The sequence below is a fragment of the Rhea americana genome, unplaced genomic scaffold, assembly GCF_003343005.1.
Source record: "Rhea americana isolate MKP2758 unplaced genomic scaffold, rheAme1 scaffold_10, whole genome shotgun sequence".
In the NCBI taxonomy this organism is placed as follows: Eukaryota; Metazoa; Chordata; class Aves; order Rheiformes; family Rheidae; genus Rhea; species Rhea americana.
The window spans coordinates 1,272,042-1,285,809 of NW_028185039.1; the positions used below are offsets into that span (position 1 = coordinate 1,272,042).

Genomic DNA, 13,768 nt, shown 5'->3' on the forward strand with positions numbered 1-13,768 from the left:
CGGGCACCTTACGCTCGGCCGGCAGCGCGGCCGCGGCCGCCGGGGCTCCCCGCGCCGGCAGGCGGGCGGCGGCCCCGGCGCGCTGGCGTGCCGTTAATTTCCAGATCGTTTCCCCCGCTGCGAACGGCCTTGCTGCAGCCCCGTCACCTTGGCCTCTCCGAGCGGGTCGGTGCCCGAAGTGCTGCCTTCGAGGAAGCCTCCTCGCCCGGTTCGTGCCCGGGCCGCGGCCAGGCGCTTCTCTCCTGCGCTCTGGCGGCGGCGCGAAGCCCCCGCGCCGCGGAGGCCCCGGCGCTGCGGGGCTCCTGGCTGCGCGGGGCGCGAAGCCTCGGGGGGGCCGCCCGGAGCCCCCCGAGAGGAGCTCGCGGCCTGCCTCGAGCTCCGGCCTCGACGAGCCTTGGGCCTTTTGATGGCGCTTCGAAGGAGTCGCGGAAGGCTGCGCGCAGAGCCGCGAGCTCGCTTACAAAAGCAGCCCGTGAACTTGGGAAGCCTCACTGGAAACTAGATTTCAAAGTGGTTTTAAACCAGAGTCGGGTTCATAGCTGCGTAYGTGGAAAGACTGCTGCTAGCCTGGGTTTAGGTCTCTTCCCGCCCCAGGCCTTAAAGTGTGTCGAGGAAGAGTAGCAAGGGTTCAGTTGCTGTTGTGTGCTGTGGATCCCCTCTGGCACAATGTTAACTTGTTCCCCAACTTTGTTCTGATCGCATAGGAAGAGAGAACTGGGTCTTGTGTAACTTATGACACCTTTTATTTGTGTATCTCTGGGCTGAAATTCAGGGGAAAATGTGTTTGAATACAAGTGCATGATTTTCAGTGGAGAACCGAGAGGGGAGCGGTCTCTCCTCGTCAGCCTCAGCTGGGCAGTGTTCTCTGGTTCACGCGGATCCCAGCAGTAATCTGTGAATCTCAGCAGTGATTGACAGATTAGGTTTTTTATGCTGAAAATAGGAAGATCTTTGAATTCAGTGTTACCTAGGGCAATGTATCTTTTTTCACTAGAGCAGGCAGTAGACAGTAGATTGCTCTGAATGTTTTGCTGATAACTTTGTGTTCGCAGAGCCATGGAAGACTTGGAAAATAATACCACTGTCTTCTCAACCCTGAGATCACTCAACAACTTCATTGCACAGCGTGTGGAGGGGGTGTCTGGGCTGGCTACGCCAGGCTCGTCTCAAAGCTCCTTGCAGATGCAGTACCAGCAGAGGGTGCAGGTGAGGTATCTGCTGTTTGCTCATACCTGCAGCATCACTTCAGTATGAGTTTAAACTCCTTTTGATTCTATACATTGAGATTGATTTTGTTAATATCTGACCATTCTTTTTAAAATTGTTATTCCTGTATGCTCAGTATGCAAAACTTGCTTTGGGTGAACATTCTGGGATTTTTTTAATTTATTTTTTTAAGTGTTACCTTAGTTAACTTAGTTTAGTGTTAACCTAAGTTTTCACAAGGCAGAAATACACATAAGGGAAGTCCTTTGAATTTCTGCCCCCCCAATTATTTCTGTATACCAGCTCAGAAAATTAAGTTGTAAGTTGCTTTCAGTCTGCTGAACCAAAGAGCTTAACAGGTATCTTTCCAGTAAGCTGTCTTGTTACCATTTTTTTCCTTCTTCTTTAAAGTTTCTTTGTCTTGACACACACAGGAGACTTCTACTTGTGCTTTGGCTTCGATGTGCTAAGCAATTCTGCTATCTTGTTCTCTTCTGTTAAAATCCATGTGTTGTTGTGACTTTTCCCTATAGGCTACTTATCTGATTTTATTTTGCTTTGCATACGTACTACATGTGGTAGGATGACCTCTTGGATTTTAAGAACTCTATATTAGACTGAAATAGTTTCTGCATTCTATATCTTGATAAAATTTCTATTTAAATCTTTAAAATAAGCTTGTTTTTTTTTCATGTAAATCTCCTTTGCATTCAGACTGCTGACAAACTTGTGCATTTTCTGTTTGTAGTACATCTTTGATTACAGAGCCTTCACTAGATATATAGTGAATGTATATTGCTTAGAAGTGAGGTGTTCTATTAATATTATCTGTGCTTTAAAATAGTTTAGTATGGAGCATTTAGTCATAAATACATTGAGCAGGTTGTAGAAAAACAYGCTGTTTTGCTCAACAGTTAAATTTCATGGGGAAAATGATCTCTTCTTGGCTAGTTGCTGTTTTAATAAGACGTGGAGAACTTGTAGTTACCCTTCTAGGTAGAGAAGTATATTTTGTCCTATAGAAGGCCTCTAGAGGTTCAGTGAAGAACTTAAAATTCACTTGTTTCCAAATAACATTGATTTGATATGGGTTTCTGGGCATGTTGTTGTACTCCTGGCCTTAACTTCCCAATCTGCAGCATGTGTGAGAAGACACAAATGAGGTGATGGTTTCCTTGTAATTTTGTGAAATACTGTGCAAGCGTCAGCTGGATGGTACAGGGTGGAAGAGAACTGTGTTACTGCAGTGCTGTTAATAGTGTGTAATATCCCTCTTCCCATATGAACGGGCCAGTTGGAAGAACAAGCTGGGCAGATCCATTCCAAATCTCAGCTCCTTCAGGTGGAACGAGAGAAGATGCAGATGGAGCTTAGCCACAAAAGAGCTCGCATTGAGCTAGAGAAGGCAGCTAATACTAACGCCAGAAACTATGAGGTAAGTGTGGCGGCTGTGGATGGTTTGATGTCGTAGGCCTTGATCAGAACATATGTAGTTCATCTACATTAGTGCTTTAGTTTGGATGAGGGGTGTGGTCTTGATCATGGGCTGTGCTTTGGTTTGCATTGTGCTGTGTCTCATACTGTGTGTACTAGACTTCCAGATGAAATGAAACTGAAAAATGCGTTCCAGGAGCAAAGCTGGCGTTTTCTGCCTGCTAATGGACTTTCAGGGTTCAGGGCAAGACTTGAGCTCATCCGTAGTAAATACTCCTGTAATACATACTCTGTGTATGTCAAGTTCCCAGCACCAACTGTTTTGCTCTACAGTTCTGCTCATAGTGCATTGCATTACTTGTTTCGAACTGTCTGATGATTTGACTAGATTCTATTAGTTTAGCACTGAAGCTGTCATGAGTAGCAATAACAAAAGGGGCTGTTACTTCTGGGAGAAACGAATATTTAAACCTTTTTCTCCCAGATGGATTTGAACTTCTACTGGCACAATTGCAAACATTTAGTTTGTGTGACTGTAATTAATTAGAATAACAGCAGTGCCAGTCATGCGCTGTCACACAAGAGAGCTTGCATTGATAAGACAGTGAACCCCACTCAGGGACTAATAACTTTCATTGCTTCTTAGTTTTATGCCCATGTATATTCGTTTAACTATGTTACTGAAATAAGCAGTAAAGCTGTGGATTTTGCAGCATAATAAGGGTTTTATATGCAGTTGATTTCTATTATTTTAAAAAAGATTAAGAAATAAAAGATGACTTATTTTTTATTTTTAAAGAGTGCTGGGAGACATATTTAGAGTATAGTTGTGAAATATCGAGTCAGTGACTAAATTCCTTGTTCCATCTGGAGTCAGGTGATCTTGGGATTAAGCCAAGAAGAGTTCAAACCAGAGTCTAACTGAGCCAGTTGCAGAAACCCTTGAAATACAGGCACAAAAGGGAGCAGTATTAACTGAGCACCGTAGTAATTACCCTGCTCAGATTCTATATTTTATGAGTCATATGGATAAAAATTTTAGGAACTTCACRTTGCTTTGCATAATCCTTGCTTACTATGTAAATCCGTTTCTTGATTTGCTTTGATTAGCAAAGCAATTTATTACATTCATTTTTTATTTTTTTTAATAAAAATGCTAATCAATTTGTGGTAGGAATAAACTGAAATGGGATATGAGAGGTTGTCAGAGAGCAAAAAATAGAGCAAATGTGACTGAAAAGCCTGGCCCCTTACAATGCTGATTTTGTTGTATTCATTGATAGTACTATGTTTAAAATTGGCTTCTTCCCTGTTAAATAGGCTTGTACAAATACGAGAAATTACAAAGGGAAATTTGTCTTATTAAGCCAAGTATTGAGGTCTGAGATTCAGAAAGTAAATTTACTACGCAGGGGTCAGTTTTAAATTGGAGCACCAAGTGCTCCTTATTTGATCTGCTGTAAAATACGCAGTGGAGTCTGTGAATACGTATCTATATTCTAATATTAATGCTTTGCTCTAAGAGACTCAGACTCTGCTGATTTGCCAGCTCCATTACCTTGGGTAATTCCCTTGGCACTGAGTTGCTGGCAGTGAGATTTTGCACTTTGCTAGTGTGAGGGTTAAAAAGCTATGGTCTAAGTGACATTGTGTCATGGTGATGCTTCTGTGATTGCAGTAAAAAGGAGTAGAGACAGGGGAAGGAAAAGGGCCTCACTGTTGTGCTACTTTTTTCTTATGTCTCTTTGCATTATTATTTTTTTTTCTTTCTAAGCGAGAGGCTGACCGTAACCAGGAGCTGCTCACACGTATAAAGCAGTATCAGGAAAGGGAAATGGAAGCTGAAAATAAACTGAAAGAACAAATGGAGATGAACAAATCCTATAAAAAGAGTATGGAAGCAATGAGCAAGAAGCTACAAGAGAAGGAGAGCAAATTAGCTGAAGCTAATGAAGTAAGAAAAGAGTAATTTTTTAATCCATTCATAGCTTCAGGTGACTCTGAGGATTTTGTGAATTGAAAATGGCTTCTTTTTACGCAAATTGGAATCACTGYGTTCATCATCTGGAGATTAATAAATCCTGATGATGACTAAGCTCTAAATTTCAGCAGTAAGCACACACATGTCCAGACAAAATGAGCAGGCCAGAAGAGGTTGCTGTGTTAATTAACAAAGATTGCTTGGACAGGTTGATGTGGAGGAGGAGAGAGAAGTGCAAGGCAAGAGACAGGAAGTTGGGCTAGTGGCATTGAGTAAAGAATAGGGAAAATGATGGAGGAAATGGTAAGCTAAGAAGAAGGTGTGAAAATGGTCAAGGAAGTAGGGGGAACTGTAATGTGGATGAGACCAGAGTTGCATACAAGACAGTTCTGGAAGACATGCCTTAAATGCCTGCCTATCCCATTGCATAATGAATGCTTGGATAATAACTTTGGTTCTGGATGAACAGACCACGTTCTCAACCCTGGCTCTTTTCGGATACAAATACACTAGTTCAGCTTAGTTACAGTGGTAACCTCTTCTGTTTAATTTGATCTCCTGTACCAGCTGTGAATCAATAGCTACTAAGTCCTTAAGCCTTCAACCTGCTTAGGTGTCACTGGAAATGTAATGTATCTGTGTGACAAAGCAGGTAAACATATTTAAAATATCAATTCTCTGTGACCGAAATAAGAGGACAGTGGCACTTGAGAGAAACTAAATGCATGTGAAATGCTTGCAGCAGCTCTATTTCTATGTTCTGTTTTATTTCCTATCCATCAATAYCAGGATAAGAATGCTATGTATGTCTCTATCTAGAAAGCACCTTAGATATCTATAATCATAGTTAAGAAAGCTAAACATCTCAAAATATTCTCTCTGGTAAACAGAGCTGAGTAATGTCTGTTTGAACTAAACCTATGACTTGATCTTTAGATTTTAGRTATTTAGAACTAAATTCAAAAAACCACTGGCCTGTATTTTTAAGGAAGACAATGCTTATATTTGGTTGAGGAAGACCCAGGCATTTTCAGTTTTGAAACATAGAAAAAAATCTTAGTTGGATTGCTTGTGGGATAATTTTACTCTTTAATATATATCCTTATGTATCTAGCTTTAAAACTCTTTTTAAATCTCTTTGGATGCCAATTTGAGATCACCTGCTCAGTGGGTAATGGAAATGACAATTTAGGTGACAGATGAAAACATCTAAAAGACTTTTCTCTTGCCTTTGGAGGTAACTTTGCAGGTGTGAAGGTYTGAAAGATTGTGGGATTATTTCTAGATTCAATATTGTCCTCAGTTGGATTTGATATTAGTGCATCACTGTCCATAATGTTCAGCCTGGAGACTCACTTGCTCATGTGTTTATTATTTCTTTCTTTTTTGCTGATTCAGACAATCACTGTATTAAAAGGGAAAATATCTGAGCTGCAATGGAATATAATGAATCAAGAGATGCAGATGACAAGCCAAGACTCTCAGAAGCAAGAGCTGATGGAACAACTGGATGTTCAACACAAGTAAGCAGGGGATGAGTGACTGGGGGGGAGGGGGAGGTGAGCAAAACTTCAGTCTTCTGCAGCTGCTGTCACTCAGAAAACTTTCAACAGCATTTGATTTCTGCTCTTCAAAGGCGTTCTTTGATCTGGATGTGCAGGTTATAACGGTTGTTTGAAACTAGCTCTGAGGAACAATTTAATTCTCCCTTTGTGGGGGGAGGGGGGGAGAAAAGAYATCATTGTGAAATTTTTAAGTTGTCTTCATGCTAGAGAGTAATAGAAGGYAGGTGGGTGGAAAAGGCTAATCTGAATTTTATAGACTGAACAATACAAAAATACCAAGCCATAAATCATAGTTGAGGTAGTTGAAAGGCAAAATGAGTGTGTTCTTCCTTGCTTACTATATTCAACTCTTCGTCTGCAATTTTGAATGCRCTACTTATTGCTTTGGTTTAAGTTAGGTTAATTTACTGTGGGATATGTTTGTTGGTTTCAGAGTGAAGGTGACTTGATTTAGAATGTTTCTGAAGGTGCATCTCCTTAATAAAAATGGAATTTTCTGCCTCTGAATTAGAGGAAGGTGGTATGAGTGGGAAACTGAGTCTGGGGCAATCTTCTGTAATGCTGCAGCAAACTTCATTAGCAGTGTTTTGACAATGTTTGTACTTCTGTATGTGGCTTGTTCCTAGTACATATTTCTGTGTGCTGAATATCTGTTGTGTCTACATCTTATAGAAAATGGCAAGAGGCTAGTCAGCAAATCCAGACACTGCAAGCAAGCCAATCCCTGCTGTCAGAATATGAACAGAAGATTAAGGTAAGTAACTCTGGGGCCTGTACAGAGCTTTAATTTTTATTTTCTTCCACAAATGACCAGAATAGTGTTTTTAAAAAGAAGTTACTATTATAGAAATAGATGATTAATTTGTCACAAAGAATCTGGTCTGGTGGCCAAGGAGAACTGAAGCTGGTTAAAATCAATTGGATGGACAAGGCWACCCATAATTAGCCTTTACGTGACACTCTTCATCTTTGTTTCAGTAGACTGGAAAAAAAAATCTACCTATGCTTTCTTTATGGAGAACTGATTTATATCCTAATACAGTTCTCTGGATGAATGCTCTGTTTGATCTCATGCCAGAGCCCAATGCATTAGTATTCTAAAGCATTTTTTTTTCTTTTAAATCATGGAGGATGAATCTAGCAGCTACAGTTATGTTTCTGCTTCTTGGAAAGTACTGCCTCTGGAGTTGTGGTTAGCTCTCTTTCAAAGTGCAACTACTTGCAAAGCTTTTGTAACCACTGACTTGAATGTGAGTGTAGAGATAAATGTGTAGTTTGGTGGAAGTCTATCTTTTCTGTTTGCTTCTTATCTTTTTGGGAGAGAGAGATGTGGAGAGAGACCCTGCTTTGAGCAGATGATAATAGTGGCACTGCCTGTGGTTGCCATAAAGTAAAGCTACGCTGAAAGGCAGTTTCACTGTGTTCCTGCATTAGTCAGAGCTGTGGAAAGAAAAGATGGCGAATCAGGACTATTGCAGTAATTATGCTGCAGTAGAACTCTAAAGAGATTTTTATTAGTTTTTTTTTTTGGGGGGGGGGGGGGGGGGTAAAGATTACCGTAATGCTAAAAGGCATGGTGGTTTCTTCTCAATTCTTCAAGGCTGTGTAAGTGCCCTTTTTCACGTGTGTACAGTTTATAGAGAGACAGAGGACAGGAAAATCAGATTTGACTTAATTGAAAGAAGAAAATCTTTTAAAGGTTATCAGATTTCCYCTGCCACTTCCCACCATAACCCTCACCCCCTGAGAAACTAAGAGTAAACAGATGGGTGGAGAGAAGAGACCTGTCCAACTGTTACAAGAGTAACAAKTGTTTTTTATCCCTGCTTTGAGTGATGGACTGGACCACATAAACTCCTGTGGTCCCTTCCAACTCAGTCATTGATTTGAGTTTTWAAAAAAAAAAGTTCAACAGAGGTAGTTCTTATGAGTTCTGAGTTAATCATAGTAGTTCTCTTGTCATTTCTTGGGTTTTTCAGAATCTGGAACAGAAGTTTTCCCAGCAGGAACATGATGCTTTAATTGTCAAGAACATGAAAGCAGAACTGGCCCGCTTCCCCAAAATGGAGCGGGAATTGCGCCAGCTCCGGGAGGAGAATGTCTATTTCAGGTGAAAGAAGGACTCAGTTGTTGAGGACTGACTTCTCTTCTGTACCTTCTACAATTGCACTGTAAAACATTCAGATCCTTGCATCTGGCTCGCATGGTTTGTAGTGTGGCATGTGATACTGCACTTCCATATTTAAACTTCTCTCTAAAGTTTCCTGTATCTTGTTTAAATACTGCATCTGAATTGACCAGTGTTGTGATGACTACTAGATGACAGGATTTGAGATCTGCATCATCTTCCTGATCACAGTGAGAGCTTCACAGAATGAATTTGATCATTTTGGAGAGTAATATCTGTTTATTAGAAAAGATTCAGTGTTTAAAGATGGTGATGAACCCTTTCTATACAGGTTTGTGAAAGAAATCGCTGTAGAGAGAAGAAAACTGAACATTTCTGTAATAACATTTATTGTTTAGTTATTGTTACCCCTACTTTAAAGCTTTGTTGTACTAGCATAATGTTTGGAAAATCTTTTGTTTAATTCTATAAAGTGCTCTGATACAGACCTCAGTAGAGCAGACTTTCTGCTTTTCTAAAATGGCAGTTAATTTGAAACATTCAGTTCCTATGTAATGTGAAATAATTTGGTTTAAAGATTTTTTTTCCTTGTTTTAGAATAGGGAACTTTCCATCTTTAGGTGCATCTTTTTTTTTTTTTAAGTTATCTAAAAAAGCTGGTAGGCTCAGATACTTAATCTCTTTGTGCTTGAGGATGTTTCATTATCATTTCAGCTTGTTTATCTTGGCTATTTTTCTCACACATTTTTATGCCCATGGTATCAACAGATTAAAGAAAAAAATCTCTAAAACAGGTTTATTTCATCCTCACACACCACTGTTGAAGTAAATGAGAAGCTGCCTCCATACTTGCTCAGTCATTGCAGAGTAGTGTCTACTACTTGCTGCCTGCTTTCAGCATAACTGAAAATTGGAATTGGGAGTCTTTTGCTACCCATCTTGCTGTTTTGCCAGTCAGTAAGCAGATACAAAACTTCAGTTTGTTTGGATATGATTAGGACAGCACTTACAGTGGAAAAATGCAGTTCAGTAAAGCTGCTTGCTTTTCTTTCTTTCTTTCTTTTTTTTCTTTTTTTTTGTAGTAGTGGTTTTGAAATGAAAGTTTTAGAAGTGAGCTGAGTGTTGTAATGTTTGTTCCATGTTTTATGCTTCTCTAGTAATTGTGTATGTACCTGGAAGTTGTGTTTGTGTGGGGGAATTGAATTGCGTGGCTTCTTAATGGTCATCTTGCCCTTCACCCTAGGGAAATGAAAGAAAACAATGGATTACTTAAAGAGGAGGTGGAAGGTCTGCAAAGGAAGCTGGAACGCTATGAGAAAGTGCAAGAACAGCTAGTGACCCTGGAATTGGAGAATGAGGTGAAGAACTGGGAACATTTGGTGGATGAGTAAACAGGAGTTTGCTTTGTTGCTTGTCCTGTCTTTTAGCCAGTTACTGTTTTGTGTTAGTCATCTACTGTAATCAAGGGATTTGAACCAGGCATTTCCTAACCTTAAATGTCAACATGAGGGGAGTTATGGCAATGGAGGATAAAAACAAAAGGATATCTACTGTTCAGCCAAAATGAAAATCTTCTATGACGATCCATCCCATCATCGTGTCGTCTTTTCCATGCTGTCTCTTTCATCTTGCTTCTCCTAGAAATACTTTAACAGTAAGCTCTTCCCAGATGTGATATTGCTGAACAGCTATATGGTAGGAACTTGGATATATCCTTGGATTGCGGCTCAAGCTAGCAGGGTCAGAATGTAGTCTTTAAAGAGTATAATYGTCTTGCTTCCATCCCACCCTGTAGCAAGCATGCACTGAGTTTGAGATCAACCTAAACTCATAAACTTGCTCGCTTGTAGAACTGTAATGATGGCTGATCAATTTCTGATAATCTGATTTGGTATTGACTGAAACTAAAGAAGCTTTAAGAAGAACTGGAAGAGGGCAAGTGGGCACTTGAGCTGCTATAGAACTTACATTGGAAATACAATTTCCCCCCCTTGCCCGCTCCCACAGTCTGATCTGCCAGAGTCTAGTACAGCAGTGGAACAGAGGTAGGTCACGGGGCTGGATAATATATAGCACTGAAGTGGGTTCCGTATGCCACGGAGCTCTAGTGAATGGGAAAATGACTGTTTGTGAGAGCTGGAGAAAAGATAATGAAATCCACTGGAGAAAAAGGAAAGATGCAAAGTTTGAATGGAGAATAAAACTATACAGGAAAGGAGCTGTTAGAACACTACTTCATCTCTAACTCTTCTTTTAATCTCCACCTTAGAAACTCCTCGGAAAATTAAAAAGCTGGGAGAAACTGGACCAGAGCACTGGCTTAAATATCAGGTATGTGCTCAGAGCTGAGAAGTTAACTCTTAACACCACTGTCTTTTCCCCTTAGTCATCCTGATACTTGAAGCTTATTGGTCATGCTGTCTTTGCTATCTCATCTTCCTGTGGAAGCTCTTCCAGTACTTTTTATTATGTATGAAGAGAACCAAAAGGTACATACTATTATAAAGTATCTTTGGGAACTGACAAATGTTTTTCACTAGGTCAGCTTGACCAACATCTGAGGGCTGGGTTCAGTTTTCAGTTCTTTGAATTCTTGCATATAGTCACATTCATCTTTAGGCAAAGATTCTGCTAGTATAATAAGTAAGCTTTGAAAATTTTAGGATGAATCCAGAGAAAAGAACATGTTACCTGTGCTAACCTATTGTAAGTGCAATGTATTTGAAATCTGGTTTGGAAAAAACCACCAGATCATGTTGTGACTTTTCTCCACCAAACAGTTAACTGAATTGACAACTGGTCTTTCCATTTCTACCATTAGATAAAGTAATAACTTTCTCAGTTCCTGATAAAGAGGAAGGAAAAAAGTTTAAAGCCAGCTAGTCTCTATACACTGCTACGTAACAACTCCTCCTGACATCTGGAGCATTCAACTTTTTTTTTTTTAAGGTCTCTTATGTATGTGGTATAGTGAATGGCTAGAAGTGGTTTATGTCCTCCTGGTCATTTTTGTTCTACTGCAGAAGGTTCTATGTAGGTAGGATGCTTTTGTCATACATTTCAGCACGGGTTTATTTTCTCTAAATACCTACACTGTGATTATGCTAGAAGGAGAGCTGCTTCACTGTAAMGAGCTGCCTTGCTATGAACATCATCATACAAATCACCTGCAGTATTGGATCGAGGCCTGAGCTGCAACATGAACTGAAGAACCTTTTCTCAGTTGTTTATTTCTTTGACTTGTGYCCCAAACCAGAAAAGGAGTTAGGTCTGTGCACTGCTGGGATATTTTTTTTGGAGACAGGAATGTTTGGATATATGCTTCCGGTTTGGGCACATTACTTCTTCACGTACAAGACATTTGCATTCAACAAGGGAAAGTCCCTTAATTTTCTCAGTGCTTTCTGTTTAATAGGGATAATAAACTTGTTTCTAGAGGCATGTAAGTAGATAGCACACTTGAGGCTCCATCTTCTGTTCAGGATACATGCACTTAGATGAATTTAGAGTTGTGCTAAATCTCCTGTGGCAGGGAATGGACAGAAATAGTAGAAATTCTTTTCGCAAAACTTGTCCTATCAGACAGTGGAGTAAAAGCTTTTCACTACCTCAGACTGTTAAAGTTTAATGAGGTAATTTCACAGTGGGAGAGAAATGGAACCAAGTGACTCTGCCTGTTGAAGTCTAACTCCTTCTTTTAAAATTGGAATATTCTCTGTAAAGTGTTAGGTTTTTGATTGGGCCATATTGTTTCGTGCTATTAATGATGCCGTCTTATACAGAAAAGGGAATTGCTCTTGAGGAAAAATCACCTTTTGCGTGCAACTATACCAAATGGAACTGGGTGATTCCTCTCCTACCCACCTCTCTGCTTGTTTTTTTCTTCTTTCCAGGCTTCTTACAGCATGTTCATTTTTACTTAAGACTATGTAGAAGATGAGTGTAAAGAGAAATCATTGTCCCAGTCGGGTTCCTGGAGCATGCCATTGGTGACAGCTTGAAGAAAGTCGACTTGTTCCTGTCGTCCTCTACTCAGAGGCAGTTGAATTGTTGCCCCCAAAGAGCCAGAGCAGTATGCTGATTGCTAATACTATATAACCAAGGAAAAAGGGAATGCATTAGGACTTCTCATCTTTACTTTCTTCACTGGTACACAGAATATAGGGGAAGAACAATACAGTTTGTGGATTTCTGAGAGGATAGCTTTCATTTCCTCCAGCACTTCCACAGGGCTTCTMTTCTGTCTGCTCTTGACTTCTGTTCACTGATTGCCTGATCCCAGCAGGCTTTTTGTCAGGTTGGCTTATGATCAGGYTTTTGAGTGTAATTTTATTTAAAAACACTTGGAAAGGAGGTTGCAGTTTTTATGAGTGTTAGTGTTTTAGTACTGGACTCTTTCTGGAAACCTAAAAAGAATTAAATACTTTATAATGCTGTACCTTAGAGGAAGAATGAGTAAACTGTTAATGACCAAAGACTGATCTTACGTTTGCCAGTTTTGGATTTTTTATTTTATTTTTACTTACCTGCCAGTTAGTGACTCAGTTTCTTCCACTTAAACTCCTGGGTCTTTCTTCATCTTCCTCCCATGAGCTAGGAAAACAAAGAACTTTTTAAACGTCTGGTGCGTGTTGGTGTTTGGTGCTGTTGTGCAGTGTTCTTTCCAGAATTTGCTGTTGGAGTTATGCCTACCTTATACAAATGCTATATGATATACTTGCACAATACCTTGTAATAAAACAGTATGCACTATAGTTACATATGGTTCAGGTAGACGTATCATGAGTATATTTGATCTGTTTGGTATTGCCTATTTCCTGATGCAGTTGGCTCTGTTTCATCTTGGATGTGACTTTGACTAGTTGGAGTTCTTGTATGTTTTGGAGCTCTTCTTATCTGTTAGTATTATGCTTCTAGGGATTGTTGTTCATCATCTGTCATTTTGATTCAGTGGTTGCTAGTGTAGGATTTGGTTTCAACTGTAGAAGGGGAAAACATACTAAACTTTTTGAAATTCTCATTTTGTGAGTTGAAAGTCTTCCTTTTGCATTTATTCTTAGAAGGATGGTCTTGTGTGGCTACTGTAGGACTTTTTGATAGAAGTTACGTTGAGGAAACGAGCTTCTTGTCTCCTCCAGGCTGTGCTAATGTAGTCTGCAAAATATGGTATTTAACGGAGTTGCTCACCATCTTCAGTCAAGAACCAGACAAACCTTAAACTTGGTTGTTTTCTCAAAGTTGTGCTGCTAGTTCAGGGATGGYTTCCAGGTAGTTTCTTGCCTGTCACTTATAATATATTTTAACAGAAAAATGTTTCTGAAAGGTTATGGGGTGTCTAGGTGTGTGATGAGGCAGATGGTTTGTTTTAATGTACAAAACCATCCACGAGATGGCATCCTTTCTCCTGCTGCCACAGAAAACTGATTTGAGCGCTAGGCCAGCAGGCTCAGTCTT

General features: G+C 40.0%; 1 protein-coding gene across 2 annotated transcripts in view; it reads left to right on the forward strand.

Moving 5' to 3' along the window:
- Window positions 1-58: 58 nt before the first annotated feature.
- Window positions 59-13,768, forward strand: part of MAD1L1 (mitotic arrest deficient 1 like 1) — a 361,949-nt gene continuing 348,239 nt past the window's right edge. The window contains exons 1-9 of one of the 2 annotated variants that reach the window (XM_085301122.1): window positions 59-208; window positions 1,053-1,206; window positions 2,501-2,641; window positions 4,415-4,594; window positions 6,020-6,144; window positions 6,859-6,940; window positions 8,166-8,296; window positions 9,558-9,672; window positions 10,584-10,645. In XM_085301122.1, the coding sequence (XP_085157248.1) occupies window positions 1,057-1,206; window positions 2,501-2,641; window positions 4,415-4,594; window positions 6,020-6,144; window positions 6,859-6,940; window positions 8,166-8,296; window positions 9,558-9,672; window positions 10,584-10,645 (986 nt within the window). In that variant the 5' untranslated portion in view covers window positions 59-208; window positions 1,053-1,056. The remainder of the gene's footprint in view (window positions 209-1,052; window positions 1,207-2,500; window positions 2,642-4,414; window positions 4,595-6,019; window positions 6,145-6,858; window positions 6,941-8,165; window positions 8,297-9,557; window positions 9,673-10,583; window positions 10,646-13,768) is intronic. The other variant, XM_085301129.1, reaches the window with a different exon arrangement.